Source organism: Blennius ocellaris (assembly GCF_963422515.1).
Source record: "Blennius ocellaris genome assembly, chromosome: 8".
Lineage (NCBI taxonomy): Eukaryota > Metazoa > Chordata > Actinopteri > Blenniiformes > Blenniidae > Blennius > Blennius ocellaris.
The window spans coordinates 5,315,406-5,339,999 of record NC_137657.1 but is presented as its reverse complement, the minus strand read 5'-3'; the positions used below and the strand labels follow the sequence as shown (position 1 = coordinate 5,339,999).

The window sequence follows — 24,594 nt, the reverse complement described above, 5'->3', positions numbered from 1 at the left end:
TCCAGAAGCGTTGACGTCCAGATTAAAGAGCATCTTCCTCCTCTAACATCCAGATCATAGAGCATATTGAGGAAATACAGACCTTTTCCATTCGCTGATACTTTTTCAATAAGTATTAAGTAACTAAAACCTTTTACTATCTGTTATTAGTACTTCTTTCTCAGACTCAAAAATGTTTTGTATCACAGTATTAAACTCATGTAGCGACACCGGATATAGAAAAGTGACGGCCTGATGTTGAATCACAGCCGGCAGAAAGAAACTCTGATCATCGCTGTTTTCTATGTAATTGCAGTGTTTTTCTATGCATTATCGTCCATTACGGTCTAATTGTGCCACAATTATGACACCGCTGCGACTGTAATGCAGGCGGCATTTTCTGGACTCTTTTCAGCAGTTTCCACCACTTTCACAGGAATCACACACAGTGTAGAAAGAAACATCAAAATATAGGCTCGGAGCTTAAATTTGTCTTTTGATATCCATCACACACGCCTCTGAGGAAGAAAAGTAAAAAAAGAAAAAGAAAATTAAAGAGCTGGAGCCTTGCATTTATCTGACAGCCTTGAGTGATTCAGAAATAGAACTCGGGGAGATTTGTCTTTCGACGTGCGGAGCAATGCATTCAAACCCAGACCAGTCAATGTAAATGCTAAATGCGCACTACTTATGTGGCGCATTTTATACCACCTTCAGCTACACACCCGCGCTCTGTGCCTTGCTCGAGGACACACAGACGCAGATGATTGACGTGGAGGTTAAACTGCAAGTCATCAGCTCGTCGGACAATTCGTGCCAGTAAAGGTTCCATCAGGTTTCTGGGTTTTGGCAGGAAGTTCTAGCAGCTGCAGAAAAGCCAGAAATGATGATGGAGAACATGTAAACGCTACACATACGGGAATACGACCCGGACATGGTGCCGGCACCTTAAAGTGCCTTTGACACCACAACATTTTTGAAAGAAAAAAGAAGCTAAATTGACCGACAGTGTAGACATACGCTAGTCGATCCTTCACTATATGTACAGCCTCTTGTGTACACTGTGTAAACATACACAGTCTAAGAGAAGTCTACTACTATATGTCCATGTATTAGAAATGTGTTGAAAATCCCCTCTGCGGACCGAGAGAAAGCGTTCTTCTTGCTACGTCACTTCCACATTCCTCTGAGGCGTCGACCTCCGGCGGGGTTTAGCTTGTCAACGGTACAAAATTCGAAAAAGTGTAAATTCGATGAAGGCAAATACACCTTTGACTGCCATTTTTTAAGGGAAAAAGTATTAAATTAACATGCAGTATGGCATCATAGGCACTTTTAAAGTCTAGATCTTGACATCTGCGGTTTCAGAGCTCCATTCCATCACTCCATCACGAATGCAAGCAAACAAATGGAAGCTATTTTGTGTCAAGCGGATCATTTTTTTTGTCTAAACAAGGTCTGAAAACATGCAAAACTCTAGTTTAGAACGCTCCACTCTCACCGTCAGTCACGGTGTTGAACGCGGTTTATTTTTCCAGCTGCTGTACAGATGTCAGTGGTCAAACTGTGCCCAAGTGTTTCATACAAGCTTGATTATACGTCCATTTATTCAACTCGGGGTTGCTGAGCTCAGCTGACAAAGGGCAAATTACTCAACAATGATGTCTTTGGCTTCCACCCAAAAATCTGGAAAACCTCAAGAGACCCATTGGGAGAACATGCAAACCTGACGTAGAATTGATGTGGTAAAAATCAGGGCTTAAAGAGGAAAAAAAGGCCAAAACATACAAGACGGTTAATTTTTGCCATTGTCAAAGTGGCCAAAGTTGCACGCTCAGCACTTGTTTTTTGCAGTGTTTGCAGTCAGCAGTGTGAAATCAGCATTACGTGGAGCTTTTGTAGCAATGAGGTACAAACCACACATACATCCATCCAACTTCCAAACACACTTTATACAAATTAGGGTTGCAGGCTTTTGGAAACGTTCCCAGAGAGACACGCAGTCACACTTTATATATATATATATATATATATATATATATTATAACGTGTCCACAGGATCCGTCAAGCTCCAGCATACCATTCATTGTCTATGTGAAATGACACTGGTTGCTCGGAGCTCATTTAAATCAAACTGACTCCAGCTTCATGCAGTAAAAGGCGCGAGGACCAGGAGGGGAAACGTATAAGCTCGCTGTCGCCGAACTGAAAGCGGGGACAGATTCAGCAGCTGCCTTTCCTTATCTCCTTTAGGAAGTCTCCTGCCACCTTTCCTTCACCCTGTGATGTCATCCAGGGGGTTAAGGACAAGTGGATAGGAAAGGAGAGAGGAGGGACGATTCAGACGCACCCAAAGTGTGCATTTGTTTTAATTCTCCAGGAGCAGACTGACCCCGAGGCAATGCGTTCAGCCGCAGAACGTGACTCCGAGCTGTGCTACATGCTACATGCTACGCTAAAGCGCCTCAGACCTGGAATACATCAACGGTATTCCCAGTTTGAAAACTCCACACAAATTGGCCCCAATTTGCAATCCAACCCAATTATTTCCAGCTCTTCTTCTACAGAAGCTCTTTTCTCAGCGGTTGCCCGGCGCAAACGGTGGAGCTGCGCACACTTTATTGTAAGAGCCAAACACAAGGTTAAAACGATCTTTGATCTTTAAGAAACTCCATTAGCAACCGACATAAATCAAAGGAAAAGTCCTCGCCAAGTTTGTACTGGAAGCCGGCAGAGCCGTGCTCCTGTACTGCGCCGGCCTGTAAAGGCCACAGTAACCGTCTCATAAAGAAACAATACTGTCGAGTCATTGGCTGTTTGGGTTCGAGCCAAAAACAAGATTTAAAAGCCTGAAACCTCCTCCCTCTTATGACTAAATAATTGGTCCGAGCCACGATTTTATTAATGCTTCAAATGATTATAGTGGTCATTTCTTTGCTTTTATGGTGGCATTTCACTTAATGCCGCCATAAATTTACATTTAGAGCCAGACTTGAGTATCCTCGTGTCTGTCACACACACACACACACACACACACACACACACACACACACACACACACACACACACACACACACACACACACACACACACACACACACACACACACACACACACACACACACACACACACACACACACGCACACACACAGCAACATAAAGCCTTTTGATCTTAATCGCTTGACTTCATTACAGCAGCAGACAACAGCCGATCCTTTCAGAGTAAAGTTTGTGTCATTAACCGTGACCTCTACCGTCGTCTTAACGAAGAAAACGAGGCGTGTGAATGGCGTTCGGGCGCCCCGTTGCTTCAAAGGCTGATCTGACGAGGTCGGTGGCGCTCGCCCTGCTCTCAGCTCCGTGGCTTTACGGCCGACATGACATGCCAACGTCCGGACGCCTGCTTCTATAATCTGATCCCATCGGAGCAGCGATAACACCGGTCTGACGGAAAAAGAGCCTTTGAGATGTCACACTGATACGAGTCAAAGGCAGAACTTATTTTCTTTGTGACTTTGGTGAAAGTTGGACTCACGTCTCAGGCTTTTTACGCCCTTCTTTTGAAATTCCATTCAGGAATTCTATTTTATAACCCCAAAACTCTGAAGGCCTTTGATAGTCATCGCTCTCTTTCAACATAGGAAACGATCAAGGTAATGATCGTAAATGAATACATGGAAATTCTTGTTTTGAAATCCATCCATCCATCCATCTATCCATCCATCTATCCATCCATCATCATCCATCCATCCCTCCATCTATCCATCCATCATCCATCCATCCATCTATCCACCATTCATCCATCCATCTATCCATCCATCCCTCCATCTATCCATCCATCATCCATCCATCTATCAAGCTATCCATCTACCCATCCATCCATCCAGCTATCATCCATCCATCCATCATCCATCCATCTATCTATCTATCCACCCATCATCCATCTATCTATCCATCCATCCCTCCATCTATCCATCCATCTATCAAGCTATCCATCTATCCATCCATCCATCCAGCTATCCATCCATCCATCCATCATGCATCCATCCATCCATCTATCCAGCTATCCATCTATCATCCATCTATCCATCCATCCAGCCATCCATCCATCTATCCATCCATCCAGCTATCCATCCATCCATCCATCATCCATCCATCCATCTATCCATCCATCATCCATCCATCCATCCATCCATCCAGAAAGTTCTGGGTTGATGTCAGGTTTAGGCTACAGACATTTATTAAATCTGCAAGAAAGAAGAAGACAACAAGAATGAACATTGGTTTTACTCGCGAGGAGAATGAACAGGAGGCGCCCAAGTTACACCTCCGACCCACTCTGAGCTCCCTGCCATTCTCCTGCGCTTTTATTTAGATTAACAAATGGGAGGGTTTACACAGGAAAAAGAAACACATTGCTATGCTAGACATTTGTAGAGAATCGCAGTGTGATGGAGGCGTGGGATTCTACCGAGACATCAGCTGAGGCAAGGTTGCAGTGTTCTTGCTTATCAGCCTCCGTCACAGTGCCCCTGCCAAGGCAGAACACATGTTTATACAAAGTTAAAACAACAGCGTCTGAGTTACGCTGCGAAATAAAGACAGAAGGAATAAGATTGAGATTAAGCATGAATATGGAAACTATATATATAAAAACACTCTGACAGTTGACCTGGTGGCCTCCTCCTTGTTGGACGTGCCTGGTGTACATCTAATAGGCTGCCACCATTGGTTTCCATGGTGACAGATGTGTCGTAGGTAGGCGTCCTATCGAGCATGTGCAGTACTTTTTTTTACTATGATTGTAGTTCACCCTGTTTCACACGGACACGGAGCGATCGCAAAAAGTTTTTTTTTTTTTTTTCAGTGACTCCAAGCGTCGTCGTCACGTAAAAGCGTTGTCATGGAAACGGGCCCGACATCATTTATTTATCCTGACACACTGCGATCTTTCCCAGCCGGAGAAGAAAACGCAGCTCAACACAACAGAATCTGCTTCCGTGTGACTTTACCGAAAGTAAAGTCGAAGTTTGCCTCCTTAGCCTTCATTACAACATGCTAGCTGTTAAAAAAGCCTCATAATCCAGCAGCATTCAGAATCTGATGGAGTTGTGATTACCACCCCCCCCACACACCCTGACTAATTGACTGGTGTTAATTAAAACACTCATCAAGTTAATCAGACTGTAGGAACGTCGCCAGGTCACCGTGGGAATAGAGATGACATGTATCCATTTGTCAATGATTAATAACCCGGCCTGGATTATAATTTTCTCTTTTTGCTCCTGCAGATTGCGTTTTTAATTCTCCCTTTAAAGAAGCAGCGCCGTCATTCAACCACCGCCTCTGCGCACTTTCATCTTCCTATAACGAACCCGTCCGAGCGCCGGTTCGGTTTCAGTCCCGGCTTCGGAGGACGCCGTCCCTCTGTCCTGCTGTCCCTCTGTCCTGCTGTCTCTCTGTCCTGCTGTCCCTCTGTCCCTCTGTAATCCCCACTGGACTGTTTTTTTGCGTGGCGCTCACCTCCAGATCGGAGGGATTAACGGGAACAAGCATGAGCAGCGGCTCTCGGGCCTCCTCGGCGGGCCGGGCATTAGCAGAGGCGACATGGGGGTTTGGCGACGGCACAGCGATTGGATTGGGGGGGGGGGGGTGAGGGGGTGAGGGGGGGGACGTAGAGGACGAGGCAGTGGGGAATTATCTCGCTGCAAAATGCTCTGCAGGGAACCCAGATGGACCGGTGGGCTGCGGCCTGCTGCAATGCCAAGTGTGTGTAATTACACACACACACACACACACACACACACACACACACACACACACACACACACACACACACACACACACACACACACACACACACACACACACACACACACACACACACACACACACACACACACACACACACACACACAGTGGATTGCAGCGGACACTAGGTAGAGGTGTGCAGTGTGAGGTAACACTCCCACCGACACACAATCGCAAATAGTTTGTGTCAGAAAAGAAAGAGTAGAGAGAGAGCGAGAGCGAGAGAGAGAGAGAGAGAGAGAGAGAGAGAGAGAGAGAGAGAGAGAGAGTGTACGGAGGACAAGGCGGGAGCGGTGGGCGTCTCCGTCTGTTAATCTGAAATGCCCAAGCGAAGCCAAAACTATAAATGTCTTGCTGATTTTTAGCACACGGGAGGAGAGGCGGAGGATGCGGCTCGTAGGGCGCAGCTACGAAGCTCACTTGTTGGAAAGTCGTGAAGAAAAGAAATAAACACTAAACGTGAAGCTTGTGTGGAAAAAAGCGTCGGAACACCTCGACGCGAAGTGCGATGCTTGAATGCGATGCTTGAATGCACGGCGGCGACAAACACATATCCCCTTTGTGCGACAGAGAGCGAGGATTATATCCCGAGGCGACGGGCTGTTGCGCAACATGGAGGCAATCGCAGGAAACGACACCTCCGCAGACGCCAAGTCTTTTTGTTTTTACTCAAACAGCCGCGAGGCAGAGGCACAAAGTCAGACTGATATTGGCTGATTGAGATTAGAAGCCGTCAGCCGGGATCTGGGTGAGCGTGTGACACAAAGCGGCTCTAGTTTACAGCTGATCCTCTCGATAGCGGGATTTAACACCCAGGAAATGACCCCCCACCCCCCCCCCACCCCAGACCATCGGCGGGTCGATCGCACTGCAACCGGTCACTCGTACTATTATGTCATTGCTGTGACAGATTATCTGAACTGTCAGCTCGGTTTGGTCTGATGAAGTTACATCATTTAGTGGAGGAAGATGCTCTATAATCTGATGTTAGAGGAGGAAGATGCTCTATAATCTGATGTTAAAGGAGGAAGATGCTCTATAATCTGATGTTAGAGGAGGAAGATGCTCTATGATCTGGATGTTAGAGGAGGAAGATGCTCTATAATCTGCTGTTAGAGGAGGAAGATGCTCTATGATCTGATGTTAGAGGAGGAAGATGCTCTATGATCTGATGTTAGAGGGGGAAGATGCTCTATAATTTGATGTTATAGTAGGAAGATGCTCTATAATCTGATGTTAGGAGGAAGATGCTCTATAATCTGGATGTTAGAGGAGGAAGATGCTCTATGATCTGATGTTAGAGGAGGAAGATGCTCTATGATCTGATGTTAGAGGAGGAAGATGCTCTATAATCTGGTGTTAGAGGAGGAAGATGCTCTAAAATCTGATGTTAGAGGAGGAAGGTGCTCTATAATCTGGTGTTAGAGGAGGAAGATACTCTATAATCTGGTGTTAGAGGAGGAAGATGCTCTATAATCTGGATGTTAGAGGAGGAAGATGCTCTATGATCTGATGTTAGAGGAGGAAGATGCTCTATGATCTGATGTTAGAGGAGGAAGATGCTCTATAATCTGGTGTTAGAGGAGGAAGATGCTCTAAAATCTGATGTTAGAGGTGGAAGGTGCTCTATAATCTGGTGTTAGAGGAGGAAGATACTCTATAATCTGGTGTTAGAGGAGGAAGATGCTCTATAATCTGATGATAGAGGAGGACGGTGCTCTATAATCTGATGTTAGAGGTGGAAGTTGCTCTATAATCTGATGTTAGAGGAGGAAGATGTTGTATAATCTGATGTTAGAGTTGGAAGATGCTCTATAATCTGCTGTTAGAGGAGGAAGATGCTCTATAATCTGATGTTAGAGGAGGAATATGCTCTAGAATCTGGACAGATTAATGAACTAGTACCAGCCAGAGGAAGCAGCTCAGAGTTCAGATGTCAACATACACACGTAATTGAAGCATGCCAATGCTAACCACAGCTATGGTGGTGGGAGGCTAATGCTAATGCAGCTAATGGACATATTTCATGAAGAGCTACAGAGGACGTTCAGGATTTATTAGGTTTTTAAGTAACCATGAACATTTTTTTTTTAATTCAAACAAAGCAAATGTTAATGTGAAAAGTGAAGGAAGGAGCAACAACAGCTTTGTATCTAAAAATATTTTCAACCTCATTGCGGTCGGTAACCGGGTAACGTCTGGAGTCGCTCCGGTACGACGCCGAGGATAAAAACCTGAACGTGACTCTGCGACATCGCTGTGGCTCCTCACAGCTGGAAGTCCTGACCTTTAATTACGGTGACGACGACTCCCTCCTCGGGGCCTTTCTGGGCAGTTTGTTGGTCGAGCCACGTGGACCGTCGCTCACGTCGTTTGGCCCGAGTTAAAAATAAAACCCCTTTGACCTTTTGATTTTCGCGGCTCTCGTCGGACTAATTATTCTTATTTCCTTTGAACGGTTTGTTCTCCGGAACCACAGAAGTGATACAACCGGTCACTCGTGCAGTTTATAAAGTAAAGGGATCAGATTTGAGAGTCTGTACCGTTGATTTAATAACATATTGAAATGTGGAACGTTGTTGAATTATCAGTATATGAGGTGTTTATTTTCACCGCCACAGTGGAAAACTCAACATTTTGACATTGTGAACCTCTAGTTTTGGATGTTAATATGAATATAAATGTGTTTGATTCACTTTGTGGATCATACGAATCATTAAAACACATAATTCACCATGAGCACGGAATACAGTTCCAACTGAAGTAGTAATGGTTTCTTAAAGTTGCCATGGAGACGCAGTGCTTTCCAAAAGTTGCCATGTTGAGTTTCCTCATCATGTCGCTCTCCAGTCATTCCTTCTTCACGCTCCTCATTTGGATACCCCCCCCCCACACACACACACACTCTCAGTTACAGTGTACTGTGGTTGCCATGGAAACCACTCACCGTCTCCCCTCCGCTGCCTGAACCGGGGCCTCTGGTTGGTCTCGGCGTCTCCGTCCTTGTTGTTGTTGTGACAGGCGGAGTCGTCCTCCGGCTCTCCGTCGGGCGGCGGGGAGGCGGCGGCCGGCGAGGCCTGGTCCCGCTCACCCGCCGCCACCCCCTCCCCCTCCCCTTCCCCCCCGGCGCCGTCGGGTTCCGCCGGGGGCTCCGCCCGGTTCTGCGGGCTGGAGGGGTCGGAGGGGCTGCAGCTGCCCAGGGAGCCGAGCACGGAGCTGGGGCTGGAGTGCAGGGACAGCGAGGGGGTGTCCGGCTCCCGGATCCTGGTGCAGGGGGCGCCGTAGGGCTCCTGCACGAAGCCCACGAACATCACGCCCTGGTCCGCAGCATCCTGGATCTGCTGTAAGGAACAACAAACACACACTTTAAAAAAAAACAAAACTAGACAGGCTGCAGTTTGAAGAATTAACAGAACATTAATCAGAAACTCCTCTGATTAAACGTTTCAGTGCAAAACCGTGACGATGAATAAATAATACTGGATATTATCCGGTTCTGGATCGCTGCCAAACAAGCAAATTGGACATTTCTGACAACATGCAAACTAATTAGTCTTGGCCGTCTTTGGTTTTGTTCACTTTGGGCTTTTAAGCTGAAAATTCAAACCTCGGGATTGAAATGAAGAGTTGAGGAAGCAGAAGCGGGAGAACGGATCGTTCAAACTGATTGCAAAAAAAAAAGTTTTTCACGGCTTCCTGTGTCTATAGTCTATATCGTTTATATTTCTCACCTTTTGGTTTGTACAATGATTCAGAAGCTTCTCATTTTAGTGCAGAAATGTGACATCCTGCTGCACGCTTTCTTTTTTTGCTTTTAATATGAAACGTATTTAAATCGTTGGACGGATGTCAATGAGAAAAATTAAACGTATAACTGACACATTTTCTTTTAGTATTTTTTTCCACATTAAGTTAACCTTGAAACGAACATATTACATACAAACCTGTTATACCTCGTCACACTTCAGTACTTCTGGGGTACAAGAACAAAACAATGAATAAATACATCTGTGACTTTAATATAATGTTGACTGGATTTCATTTAAAGCACATTAATGCAGAAAACTTTTTGGTGATTAAAATTTCCCTATGTTGTACTTTAGAGCAGTTTATCTTTGTTCTGCAGTTATATGCCATTTTTAGCTATTTTACCTTTATTGTTAGCTTTTAAGTGTTATGACTTTTTAGCTGTTCTACTTTTAAGGGCAGTTTTAACTTCAGATGCCGTGAGCCACTTTTGTTGTTATGTTTTCGCTTTTTATTGACAGTTTTTAGACATTTTTTAAAAATTGTTATTTTAGATACAGCTTTCATTAGCTGCTTTTAACCATTTTAGCAGCTTCTAGTCACTTTAGCTGTTTTAACTTCATTAGCTGTTTTTAACCATTTTAGCCGATTTGAAATATTTTAGCCATTTTTCTCATTTTCATTAGCTGTTTTATCTTCATTAAATGTTTTTAAACATTTTAGCCACTTTTCCTCATTTTTATCAGGTCTTTAATGCCGTTGTAGCAGTTTTAAAATATTTTAGCCATCCTTCTCGTTTCCATTGAAGATTCTTTAATCACTCAAGCTGTTTTAGCTTTATTGGCTGTTTTTAACCCATTCAGTTATTTTAACTGTGACTAGCGGTTTTGAACAATTTTAGCAGTTGTTTTCTTTTTACTCGACCACTTTAAATGTCACGTTTTGACTGGAGTTGCGAGATTTAAGTCCCTTTGCCTGTTTGAACGACCGCCTCTTGTGCCGCCAAGCTGAAATAACAAAGATTTTCGTTGAAAGTGCCGGGAGCAAATTTTTACCGCATATTCCCACTCATCCCTGCTGCTCATCCCACAAATGCATGACCTTTTTATAAATGTGGCACCATTTATAAATCAAGCGTCCTACGAGTGCCACTTTTATTGTGAAAAATCCGACGCGTAAACTCTCCACTCCATTCTCTGTCATGCCGTCGTCTGCGTCGCGTCTAATGTCAACATCGGTCTCCTTCCCTGCTCCCTCCAGAGAGCCAGATTGAAACGTTAACTGTCGGGGAATGTTAATGATGCCACTCTCCATTTCTGGCCCCATCTCGCCAAACAACGCCCCCCCCCCCCCCCCCCCCCCCTCCACCACCACCACCCAGCCGGGGAAGAAAATAGAAGGAATCAAATCAAACTGTAGGTTATTCACTATGAAATTAAATTGGAAGAACAGTCGCATTCTTTCCAGCCGTATTGTTTAATATCAGCCGAACGCTCTCTGGGCGCCGTGGCGTCACCCCCCCTCCCCCCCCCCCTCCTCCCACCAATACGTTGAAAATGGAATTGCCGAGATAAAAGGGAGCAACTGTTGTATCTCATTTACCGGCGTCACGAAGCCGGAGGGCGGTGGGGGGTGAGCGAGCGGGCGAGCGAGTGAGCGAGCGAGCGTGGAACGGGACGGGTGATTCCAGCGGAGATTGAATTCATTATTGACGACGTTTGCGCTATTCTGACGCTAATGTTTGTCATCAGGATTTCGTTCGAAGGCGTTAAATCAGCCGCGCCTCGCACCTCGTCGACGTCAGGAGAACATCTGGAGAAGAGAATGGAGTTTTATTGTGAAATTGTTACTGATCAGAGTCGAAACCTCAAAAAAGAATTGAGGTTCTGCTAAGTGCGTTAGCATGCTATCATCTGTTTGGCGCTATACGGTCAAGGCGACGTTTAAACACCAATTACGCAATGTTTTAATGTGAAAACCCTCCATTTTGGGGTTTTCATGGTAGAAAACGTTCCCATTTACAACGGGAACGTTTTAAAATGGTGAAAACGAGTTAGCATGCTCGGCTAGGAGTTGATGCTTAGCGTATTTTAATAATGAAACCACACACACACACACACACATTAATAATGGACGTTCGCCTGGAGAGACGACAACGTTGGATTGTTAATGGAGACAAACGTGGCAACGAGAAACAAGAAAAGTCCCCCCCCACAGATACTACATTTTTTTGTTCTTTTAACTTTTAGTTTGATGGACTTTGATCTTTATCAGCAGCTATTTCACCAGGAAAACCTTGTTGAGATTAAAAATCTCTTTTTCAAGAGTTTCCTGGCCGAGACAGGCGGCAGCAGAATAAAATTCCAGACAATAAAAAAATAATAATCATAAAACGTAAAGAAAAATATAATTAAAAAACGTGCACATTTAAAAGAAAAAAATATACGCATATATACATACACACACACTCTTGTGTGTGAGTCTGCCTTTTGTTTTAATTAACCTTTTCAATCTCAGCGAGCAGACATACAATCAGACAAACATCCACCGCGGGTCAAGAAAACCAGGGTTTCACCCTGAGCTGGAAATCACATCATTTCTCTTCATTAATAGAAATGATTCTCAGTATAAATTTGATGGAAAATATTCAGGAAGTAGCTTCCAATATACCGCCAGCGGAATATCAACAGCCTGTCGTGATAAAAAAAAAACAAAAAAAAAAACACATTTCAATTTGGACTTGAGACCACGTTTCCTATTTCTTCCCCCCCGCGCCAGTTATTAAAGTGGCACCGGGAGAAGGTGTCTGAAGGTCAAGATGAAAACGCCAGCGAGAGAAACAGAGTGACAGAAAGACGGGATGAAGAGATAATGGCCGAGGCGGGGAGAGAGGGAAAAAAAACAACGAGAAAGAAAGTCAAATGGAAGGCTGAGACTTCTCTGCTCGCTCCTCCACCACTCATCCATGTCCACTTTGGTTTTTAATAGATTTCCAGCGTGGCCTCCTGCTCCTCCTCCGGCAGCTCACTAGATTAAAATGATAACCAACAGTAATGAGGTCCTGCAGGACCGCGCCTGCAAGACTAATCGAAGGGCAAAATGTGCCCAAAGGTTCTGGAGCAGCCGACATGGCAGCCGGTAATATATAGATTAGGCTTGAATCACGATGACGCAGCATTACAGACTCGCTGAGGAAGAGGAGGAGGAGGAGGAGGAGGAGGAGGAGGAGGAGGAGGAATACATATATTTCATCTGTAGTACCATTTCCAACAGGCTTTCTGCAGCAGTGTAATCCTGACAGAGCCGCTTCGTTATTAAATCAGTGATTTCAGATCTCGGCTCCTGTTTAGTCGCTTTCATCTCCTAGCTGGAAAACACAGACGCTATTTGGTTTGCTAATTAGCATTAGCCTTGAACCGCCGAGGAGGACTCATCGCAGCCTTGCTGCTTCACCACAGAAGAAGAAGAAGAAATTTGTAATGCACCTCAAATTTGGCAAACAAACCCCTAAAAGTACAGAAGTAAAAAGTACTGCAATAAAAACACATTTAAAAATGGATTATAAAATAAAACAACATTAAATAAAAGTTTAATTTACACATGTATCAATAACACTTTTTTTTGTAAAGTACGAGTACTAAGGTTACACTGCAAAGAGTTAAGATATAATATAAAATATACAAGATACTTTTTTGTTGGATTTTTTTCCTTCAAAGATAAAAGAAAAAATCGGAGTTGAACAGTGTGAACGCAGCCAAAGTGTCCTTGAGCAAGACATTGAACTCCAAAATCGTGAGTAAATGTGTGCGTGAATGTGAACTGAACAACAAGGAGTGAATGAGAGAGAGAGAGAGAGAGCGAGAGAGAGAGCGAGAGAGAGAGAGAAGGTTTTGTACCTTCTTGACGTAGCCCTGGATGAGCTCCGGGGTTGGAATCTGCTCCGCCGACAGACAATCTTCCAGCTGCAGTTTGAACGACGGACAGACCTGCTGGCGACTCTCCACCCTAGAGAGAGAGAGAGAGAGAGAGAGCGAGAGAGAGAGAGAGAGAGAGAGAGAGAGAGAGAGAGAGAGAGAGAGAGAGAGAGAGAGAGAGAGAGAGAGAGAGAGAGAGAGAGAGAGAGAGAGAGAGAGAGAGAGAGGAGAACCATTAGCACCAGGCTTACAGTCCAGATGGACCAATCGGGGGAATTGGTGGGTCAACTTGTATATTAAAAGACGTTCAAACCAGCTGTTAGTTCACAATTTCATTCACAAACAGGACGTTGCTACTACTGCTACTGCTACTGCTGCTACTACTGCTACTACTACTGCTACTACTACTACTGCTACTACTGCTACTGCTGCTACTACTGCTACTGCTACTACTACTGCTACTACTACTACTGCTACTACTACTGCTGCTACTACTGCTACTGCTACTATTGCTACTACTACTGCTACTGCTACTACTCGCTACTGCTACTACTACTACTGCTACTGCTACTATTGCTACTAGTACTGCTACTGCTACTATACTACTACTGCTACTATACTACTACTGCTACTATACTACTGCTGCTACTGCTACTATACTACTACTGCTACTGCTACTACTGCTACTATTGCTACTACTACTACTGCTACTGCTGCTATTTGCTACTACTGCTACTATTGCTTACTACTGCTACTATTGCTACTACGACTACTTGCTACTGCTACTGCTACTGCTACTGTTACTATTGCTATTACTACTGCTACTGCTACTGCTACTACTACTGCTGCTACTACTGCTACTGCTACTGCTACTACTACTGCTACTACTACTACTGCTACTACTACTACTGCTACTACTGCTACTGCTACTACTACTGCTGCTACTACTGCTACTGCTACTATTGCTACTACTACTGCTAGCTACTGCTACTGCTACTACTGCTACTGCTACTATTGCTACTAGTACTGCTACTGCTACTATACTACTACTGCTACTGCTACTATACTACTGCTGCTACTGCTACTATACTACTACTGCTACTATACTACTGCTGCTACTGCTACTATACTACTACTGCTACTGCTACTACTGCTACTATTGCTACTACTGCTACTATTGCTACTACTACTACTATTGCTACTACTGCTACTATTGCTACTACTACTACTGCTACTGCTACTACTGCTACTGCTACTGTTACTATTGCTATTACTACTGCTACTGCTACTGCTATTACTGCTACTACTGCTACTACTGCTACTACTGCTACTACTACTACTGCTAGTATTGCTACTACTGCTACTGCTGCTACTGCTACTGCTACTGCTACTACTGCTACTACTACTACTGCTACTATTACTACTACTACTGCTACTGCTACCTACTGCTACTGCTACTGCTACTACTGCTACTGCAAAAGCCAACAAAGTGAAGCCGTCTCGTCAAAACACAGTGCTCATGTTATTGTGGCCCTGTGTGGGGTGAAGAAAATACAACAGCACTTAAGGGAGACAAAGATCCATGTGGATGAAAGAGAGCGCCCCCACAAAGCAGGAGATTTAAAGCAAACCTGCAACCCCCCCCCCCCCCCAACGTTTCCAGCTCGTATCAGTATTTAGAGCGGATCTATTTTTATATAGTGTTGTATTTTCCTTCTCCGTCCTCTGGAGGAAATCCCAGAGTCCCGAGGAGCCCAACGCCCCACAGCTTCTATCTCGCTGCCTCTCATCCTGTTGACAAGGAGAAGGAGCCTCGCACGCACAGCGGTGGTCTGTGTGTGTGTGTGTGTGTGTGTGTGTGTGTGTGTGTGTGTGTGTGTGTGTGTGTGTGTGTGTGTGTGTGTGTGTGTGTGTGTGTGTGTGTGTGTGTGTGCTCTGCGTGAGCTCCGGCTTTACACGGACACCTGATGTGTGGGCGGGTGAAGGATGCATGCGTGCAAGCTGCTGTGTGTGTGTGTGTGTGTGTGTGTGTGTGTGTGTGTGTGTGTGTGTGTGTGTGTGTGTGTGTGTGTGTGTGTGTGTGTGTGTGTGTGTGTGTGTGTGTGTAGAACGGCTGCACCAGCAGATTCCCGGCTCCCTCCGGCTGATGCTACGTGCCCTTGTCTCTTCGCGTGTGTTGGAATTCCTGATGGCTTTTCCGTGATTTTCCAAAGGAAACAGATTCTTTCAATACATTCAAGATACATAAATAAATAAATAAATAAATAAATTACCAATTAAATAAGCTACCAAGCAAACAAAAAACAAAAAACATAACTGGTCAATAATGCAGGTTTGTTCCTTCAGGAACAAACATAGAAAAATGTGAAGTTCTAGATTGAGACATTGTTTCTAGATTTCCTCGGTAGAATATAAAGTCAACAGAGCTAAAATAAACGTCTCCAGGTTCTTCATATTTAGCGCAGTGGAGATGCTTTTTTTAACCTCTGGCAAGAAAGACGAACTCACACATTTCCCAGCCTGGCAAACTGCTCCCTGGCAAACTGCTCCCTGAAGTAAAGCGACGGGCTGCAAGTGTTCCGACGTGTGACAATAACGTGTGTTTAAACGAAGCTCTGAGGTGTTGGTGAAGTTAAATGAGGCCACGGCGTTACATGGGGAGCTTCACCAGCCTGCTTCACTCAATGTTTGCAGGAGAAAAAACGTGTTTCTATTTCTGTCTATTAAAGATTTTTGTTCTCAGTCGTCATTTCAAGATCTTCCAGCTGCTGCGGTGATGAGGACGGCGTCAAATTACAAGCACTTGATGCTGCATTTTTTATGCTTTTTTTTGAAAGAAAGGAAAAGTTTGAAGTGCAACGGGAGCAAAAAAGGGGGGAAAGGAAAGAAAATGATAAAAAAAGAACAAAAAAATGAACAAAGATTAAAAAAGAAAATGGAGCAAAAAAAGGACAAAGAAAATAAATGGAATAAAAAAAATTAAGAAAAGAAATTAGAAAGGGAAAAGATTAAGAAAAAAAAAGAAATGGAAAGAAAAAAGAAAATGGAAAGAAATTAAGAAAACAGATCGAAAAAATTAAGAAAAAGAAAATGGAGAGAAGAACAAAGAAAATGAAATAAAAAAGAAAATGAGAAAGAAAAATAAGAAAGAAAATAGAAAGAAAAAAATTAACCAAGGAAAATAAATAAGTAAAGGGAGTTAAATGGCCGTGAATGAATATATACGAACAAAAATAGGATCCCTGCAGTGTTATTGTATTAAAACAGACTGTTACATGAACTATTTGCTGTTTTATTCTAATAAAATTGTGCAACTCAGTCAGGAAATTAAACGTCAGAGAAACTTCAAGCTTTGTTCTTTATTGGCGGAAGATTAAAAAAACCCTGGACGTTGACTTCCTACTCACAGATCGTCCAGAACGACCTCCTGCAAGCAAATTGCTTTTTCCACACAAAAAGCAGTTCTGCATTCAAAGAGGACCGGAGGGCCGGGACGCTGAAGTACAGTCATAATTCATTTTGTCCTCTTTTGACGCTCTGATTTACTTCTTGACCTCCTCAATGTTTCTCAGGGAGGAATTTTGCACAAAACTGCAAAAACAAAAGAAAGAAAGAGAAATAATGCACAAGTATTCAAATCCAATACCACCTAATGTCATGCCAACAGAATCATTCATGTCGGTACTCAGTATAGGCAAGTAGTGAGAGGTTAGTACTTGTATCGGTACTCAGTATTGGTAAGAAGTGAAAGGTTAGTACTTGTATCGGTACTCAGTATCGGCAGGAAGTGAAAGGTTAGTACTTGTATCGGTACTCAGTATTGGCAGGAAGTGAAAGGTTAGTACTTGTATCGGTACTCAGTATCGGCAGGAAGTGACAGGTTAGTACTTGTATCGGTACTCAGTATCGGCAAGTAGCCAAAGGTTAGTACTTGTATCGGTACTCAGTATCGGCAAGTAGCCAAAGGTTAGTACTTGTATCGGTACTCAGTATCGGCAGGAAGTGAAAGGTTAGTACTTGTATCGGTACTCAGTATTGGTAAGAAGTGAAAGGTTAGTACTTGTATCGGTACTCAGTATCGGCAGAAAGTGAAAGGTTAGTACTTGTATCGGTACTCAGTATCGGCAAGTAGCCAAAGGTTAGTACTTGTATCGGTACTCAGTATCGGCAGGAAGTGAAAGGTTAGTACTTGTATCGGTACTCAGTATTGGTAAGAAGTGAAAGGTTAGTACTTGTATCGGTACTCAGTATCGGCAGGAAGTGAATGGTTAGTACTTGCACTGGTACTCGGTATTGACAACTAGCTAAAGGTTAGGACTTGTATCAGTACTTGGTATTGGTAAGTAGCTAAAGATAAACACTTGTATCGGGTACTAGCTACTCATAACCCATTATCACAACTAATCGACCCAACCCTATTTGATAAGTACTCAGTACTTGGTATCAGCAAGTAGCTAAAGGTTAGTTCTTGTATCGGTAATCAGTATTGGCAAATGGTGAAAGGTTAGTACTTGTATCGGTACTTGATATCGGTACAAACTAGTCAAATTCCACTATTACGACTAATCATTCCAACCCTATTTAATCAGTAGTCCGTCCTTGGTATCAGCAAGTAGCTAAAGGTTAGTACTCGTACGTGTTCTTTAGAAAAGTAGTGTTGGAGCCTCCCTCCTCCTCAGCAACACAGTTTGATCAAACTGTGAATCAGAGGAACCGAGCAGAAGCAGAGACACGTGGATCAAAGTGTTTTCCTCCATCGGCGACTTTAAAAACACGTTTTCCTCCTTTGTACTGCAGTTTCACTGTGTTCTACATGTTAACAGGCGTCTTACAAAGACCCCCCCTCCTTTTTATTTTTACTAAGCTACGAAATAAAATTAAAAGTGTATCCCATCATTCAAAAGCCAACAGTGTAATAAAAATGAATTCAGTCCTTCACCGAGTTTTTTTTTTTTTCTTTCTCTCTTTTAGCACTTAAGCTCTGTAATTTGACTTCAATGTGCACTATCAAATATTTTGCAGATAAAAGATGTCACTCCTTTTGAAGTAAGTCATTACTCGTAATGGGAGCGAACGGAGGAGACTTCCGCAGGGCTGAGCGAGTGACGGGTGGAGGAGGGTGGGGGAGGGTGGAGGAGGGTGGAGGAGGGTGGAGGTTTAAAAATAGCATCACCTGCAGTCCGTCTCCACGCGGCGCCGGCTGTCAACCTGGGAGGCCTCGTGCGGTTCGACGGGTGTCAAACGCCTGCCTGCCCGCCATGCCCCCCTGCCTGGAGCCCCCCCCCCCCCCCCCCCCCCACCTCCACCCTTCCTCCACCTCCACCCCTCCTCCACAGATGGGTCACAGGCATTGTTTTCCCTTCAGAACATCTTGTGTCGGACTTAATCGCACCCGCCGGAGCCGCGCGTTCGCATGGAAACTAATTGCGTATTACCTGTTAATGGCTCGCTTTGGATTTGTTTTAGCGGCGCGGCGGAAAACATCACTTGTAAATCTGCGGTTTCCAATTACACCGTGTTCACCGGAGTACACACACAGAAAAGAAGAAGAAAAAAAAAAAGAAGGAGAAGTGACCGTTCGGACGTTTTGTTGTTCGTCAGCACACAAGAAAAAGCTGAAAGGTTTAATGACGTTCGGTTTATTTTCCAGCTCGGCTTCGTTTGTTCGGTCACTTTTGTTCTTTCTTTCACCTTCTCGTTTGCAGATTTGACGCCGTTTCTGCAGATCCTATACGTCTTGACGCTGAGATTAAGTTCGTCAAAACTTTGAAGACGAATTTTCCCTAAACAGCAGCAGCATTTTTCCACGATAACATAACGAGGCCCTGAGAGCAGTACTGGGATGACGTCATCTTCCTACAACCACTGACCTTCCCTCACCTCCTTCCCTCACCTCCTTTCCTCACCTCCACCTCCACCTCCACCTCCTTCCCTCACCTCCTTTCCTCACCTCCACCTCCACCGCCACCTCTATCCTCCACCTCCTTTCCTCACTTCCACCTCCACCTCCACCTCCATCCCTGTCTCCATTCTGCACGTCCATCCTCCACCTCCATCTCCATTCTCCACCTCCAACTCCATCCATCTCTATCTTCTACCTCCATCCCCCATCTCCATTCTCCACCTCCATCCTCATCCCTGTCTCCATCCTCAATCTCCACCTCCATTCCATCTCCATCATCCACCTCTATTCTCTACCTCCATCCTCCACCTCCATCTCCATTCTCCACCTCCAACTCCATCCGTCTCTATCTTCTACCTCCATCCCCCATCTCCATTCTCCACCTCCATCCTCATCCCTGTCTCCATCCTCAATCTCCACCTCCATTCCATCTCCATCATCCACCTCTATTCTCTACCTCCATCCTCCACCTCCATCTCCATTCTCCACCTTCAACTCCATCCCCTATCTCCATCCCTCACCACCACCCCATCTCCATCATCCACCTCCATCATCCACCTCCATCATCCACTTCCATCATCCACCTCCAACCTTCACCTAAATCCTCCACCTCCAATCGCTGATTTACCAGAACTTTGTAGTGAAGCACCAATCCCCCCCCCCCCCCCCCCCCCCCGAGTCCTGGACGCCATGTTGAACCCTGTGAATGAAGCTGTGCTGCAGACTTTTAAACAACTTTGTCTTTTATCTTCTCATCTCAACCTCTTCGCCGAATAAAGGAAATACATCAACACAGTTCATTTAGTTTATCCATTCAACTTCCCGTCCGCAGCCGAGAGTATCCGAGTACCAGTTCAGTAAAATACTTCAGGTCATTACCTTAATGTCACCAGTTTCAGAAAATTGCTTGAGAGGATCTAAATTGCTCTCACGCTATAGAATAAAAAGCTTTTTCCTCTGGCGCGGCGGAGAGAAAGTCAAGGCTGAAGAAAATCCCCTTTTCCACAGCTTAGCAGGCGAGCGAATGAAAAGAGAGGAGCTGGGCGCTCGCTCAGAGACAGAGCGCCGTCGTGTCGGCCCCGAGGCCCGCCTCCACCGCCGCTCGCCCGTCGCCGTGACGACACGGCCACGCTCGCCACTCGCCAATAAGACAGCGCACTTCTTCTAATGTCACTTTTCCCACACGTTTGTGAATAATTCCAGCAGAGCGGATCCACTTTAATGGCTTTCAGCCGCACCTCTCTACCTCCTCCTCTTTTCCCTCGTTCACATCCACATCCTTTCATCCTTCACGGAAGCTCCGTGCAATTACCCAATAATGATGAATACATCCCATCAGGCATTGCCTGCTGAACTGTAACCCCCATTCCGCCGCCGCCAAATTGAACACGGGGAAATTTGACAGTTGACATTTTAAATGTTCCACTGGTCCGATCCGTCCTGTCCCGGATTAACGGCCACACATTTGCTCGTCTAAGTTCTGACCCGCCTCGGCAGGCGTGTGTCGGCCGGGTGTTAACGCCGCCGCCGCGTGTAGAACGCCTTGTTGACTGAGGCAGGAACACTCAGGCTAATGCTGCACACACACACACACACACACACACACACACACACACACACACACACACACACACACACACACACACACACACACACACACACACACACACACACACACACACACACACACACACACACACACAGTCAGGAAAATGCTGCTCACTTCAGAGTGAATGGATGCTCGCTGTCACGCTCCCCCCACCCACCCACTGTAACCCCGTCACCACCTCCACCCATCTTCTTCACTGCTCTTTCATTTCTGGCTCTGACAGTGAGAGGAACCTCTGATTTCTGCCTCAACAGCCCCCCCCCCCCCCCACCCAAACACACACACACACACACACCACCACCACCATCCCCCTGGTGGAGATCTGGATTCCCCCGGGCAGATGCTGATGTGAGAGCTTGTCTCCACGGTGACAGACTCTAGAGATAAAGCCTGGACCCGACCTACTGGCAGCGGCCCTCTTCCCCTCTTCCCCTCTTCCCCTCTTCCCCTCTTCCGCTCTTCCCCTCTTCCGTCTCCCTCGCCAGAACTAATTCCCACGATCTTGGTAAATTGAATGCTCGTGCAAATAGACTTGTGTTTCACTGAGAATAATGCAAAGAGAAGCGTTGACATGAGGCTTTTCAGTGAGTTACAAGCTCGTTTACATGAGCTGCCGGAAAAAAAAGGTCATGAGTGCATGAGGGCAGGTGCACGAACTCCGTATATGAGTGGTGGATGTACGACTCTTCTTCTTCCTTTGGGTTTAATGGCAGTTTGCATCCATAAAGTTGCATTAGCGCCATCTGCTGGTTCAATCTACTGTATCTACATTGTTTCAGAAAGAAAGAAAGAAAGAAAGAACGCTACGACTCTAGTAAACTCCAGATAACTCGTAAAAATAGTACCTCTCTTTATTTTGAACATTTTACAAATAAAATACAATTAAACAATAATGCTTGTACTAATGATAATATGAGAAAAAAGATAATCATAGCAACCATCATAACAATACTAATGACAACAATATTATTATCAATAATCAATAACGATAGTGTTTGATGTATAAAACGGAGGAGAAGCAATAAGACCAACATATGTGTTCATCGTCACGTGTTCTTGGTAAAACGTATCAAGGAGCTGGATTTGATCCACCCTGATGATTGGTTCACCAGTCCTCATGCCGCAGAGGCAAACACTGACACCAACCAATCAGAGGTGGGGAAGGTCATGATTTCATCAACCTAAGAAAAAAAAACCTAAATACTATCGAGTGCTGCAACAAGGGGATTCAGAAGTTGGTTGATGCAATGCTGATCGAAAAATAAGTGACGGAGAAACACTTTGACCTGAACGACAAACATTTTCCATCCTAAATCACACTGTGTGTCCTGTGAGTCTCTCTCTCTCTCTCTCTCTCTCTCTCTCTCTCTCTCTCAACCGTTCACTCTCCTCCTGCCTTCTTCCAGCTGTGCCTCCCTTTAATGCCTCTCCCCTCCCTCACCTCGCCTCTCTCACCAAAGCAAAGCAAACACATCTTAAAAAACAAAAACCAGGTCCATTCAGCCGTTTCGCTCAGAATCAATATCTCCGTGGTTTGGGTTGGAACAAGCCGACCCGGGACTGTTGATGTTCCTGCCAGAGGCGAACCTTCAGCGGTGCAACACAGCAGAACGGTCGGTGATTACTAATGGAGGACCAGCGAGAAGGGAGGCCGGACAAGGCGTCGTGCATTTCAACCACACGACCTTCGCTGCCTCTGTTTTCATTCATCTGCTCACAATTCACAAGGTGATCACACGCCTCGTACTTCCACGAGAACGAGAAAGAGTTCATACTCCGAGAAGAAGCTGATGAGCTCATTGGCCACGCCCCTGAAAGCAGGCCACGCCCCCTCAGGGCAGGCGCACTTGTGTGAAGTGGCGTTTTAACTTTTCGCAGCTTATTTCTCGCTTCCAGTGTTTTCAGAAATACATTTCTCCGAACGGTTTCGGGAATAAAAGAGAACGTCTTTTAACTGCTTTGAGCGATGCGTTCAGGGGCATCACGTAAAGCTGCCCTCTGACACATAAACGAGCTGTGGGGTTTGTACAGTCGCGAGGCTACAAGCTAAATATGATTAAAATATGAATCGGTGAAGAAGTATGAAATATCACAAGCTTTAAAAGAAACTATAATGTTTCACCACTAGGGGGCTCTGTCAATATAAAAAAAAAAGTGCATATTATTGTTATGGGGTTTATAAATTAATTGTATTTAAATAAAGTTAACAATGGCTGAAATGTAATAACAATGAAAAGCCCCACATAAGAAATTCATCACCAGCTGCCACCACACCACTCTTGATTTTTTAACATTCACAAAACAATAATGCCGTAAAATGCGAGCTGCTGGTTCCAAATTCAGATCATTTTAAATACAAAAGAGAAGCACAGTCAGACTCAATCGCACAGGAAGTATGCGATTCACAGAAGTATCATCGTTCGGAAATGTTCCAAATGTGACCATTTTCTGAGGAATGACCATTTCTGCAGCACTTTCTATAATAAAACATCACATGGATCCGGAGAGAGGAATTATTAATGCTGGCAGCAGCCAAACGCTGCGATCTATCAACGGTACTCATGCCTAATTAATGACGGGACGTCGTCACGTAGTTTTCAACGTTCTCACATTAAGGCAGCTCATTATTAGCATTTTGTACAAAATGTGAGTATGACTGTAAAGACATAAACCATAGAGCAAAAATAAAGATGAAACCTTTTTTAATTGAGCACTTGAAAAAAAAAAACACTTCAAAATGCAAAGGTCAAAGTTCAGCGCTTTACATGTTTAATCAATGATGGTTCCATTAACCAGCGTGAAGAAAAATGCTGATGAGCTGCAAAAGAGGTTGTTTTACGAAAATTTATATTTTTGAGAGGACTCATCCTTTATCTGTCAATATATTTGAAAGATAAAGGATTTAGCATTTGCATGGAGAAGTCGCAACTTTTTCAAAAAGGGTGGTTTTCGCCGGTTTCCATGGAAACAAAAGTTGAAGAGTTTTCCTAAAAGTTGGGTTTACCCCCATTTCAGAGAGGGAGCGGTTTCGAAAAGTTGCATTTTCCTGAGTTTGCACAAAAATAGACATTGAACATTTTCAAAAAGTGCCTGTCTCCATGGAGAAAGCCTCATTGCGTTTTCAAAAAGCTGCATTTTCCACATAGATGGAGTGGAAGCTTTTTCAAAAAAGTTGCATTTTCCTCCAATTTCACCGAGACAGAATCAGAGCTTTTACAAATAGCAGAAGACAGCATCATAGCATTTTCAAAAAGTTGGATTTTCTCCCATTTCCACAAAAACAAAGTTTCCCTCCAGTTCCACTGAGGTGGACTCAGAGCGTTTTCATAAAGTTGCATTTTCCACCGTTTGCACAGAAATAGGCTTAAAAAAAGTTGCGTTATCACCCGTTTCCACAGAGGCGGCATCATAGAGCCCAGGCTTTTTCAAAAAGTAGAATTTTCCTCCGTTTCCATGGAGATGGACTCTGTGAGTTTCAAAAAGTTGTCTTCCCCAAGTTTCCATGAAAAAGGAAAAGTTCTAAGTTGCGTTGTCAGTGTTCGCAGTAGCCGTGTGCACGGAGGCCCAAAGAGAACGTTTCGGATTTCCACTTGGAATGGTTGTCGTGGAAACGGAGCCTCAGCTCTTCACC

General features: G+C 44.5%; 1 protein-coding gene across 1 annotated transcript in view; it reads right to left on the bottom strand.

The window, feature by feature from the left end:
• Positions 1–24,594, bottom strand: part of rftn1b (raftlin, lipid raft linker 1b) — a gene marked incomplete at its 3' end in the record, with an annotated part of 145,723 nt that overhangs the window by 49,931 nt on the left and 71,198 nt on the right. Inside the window, exons 4-5 of the mRNA XM_080501281.1 lie at positions 13,435–13,543; positions 8,739–9,132 (exon numbers count right to left, since the gene is read on the bottom strand). Of these exons, the coding sequence (XP_080357407.1) occupies positions 8,739–9,132; positions 13,435–13,543 (503 nt within the window). The remainder of the gene's footprint in view (positions 1–8,738; positions 9,133–13,434; positions 13,544–24,594) is intronic.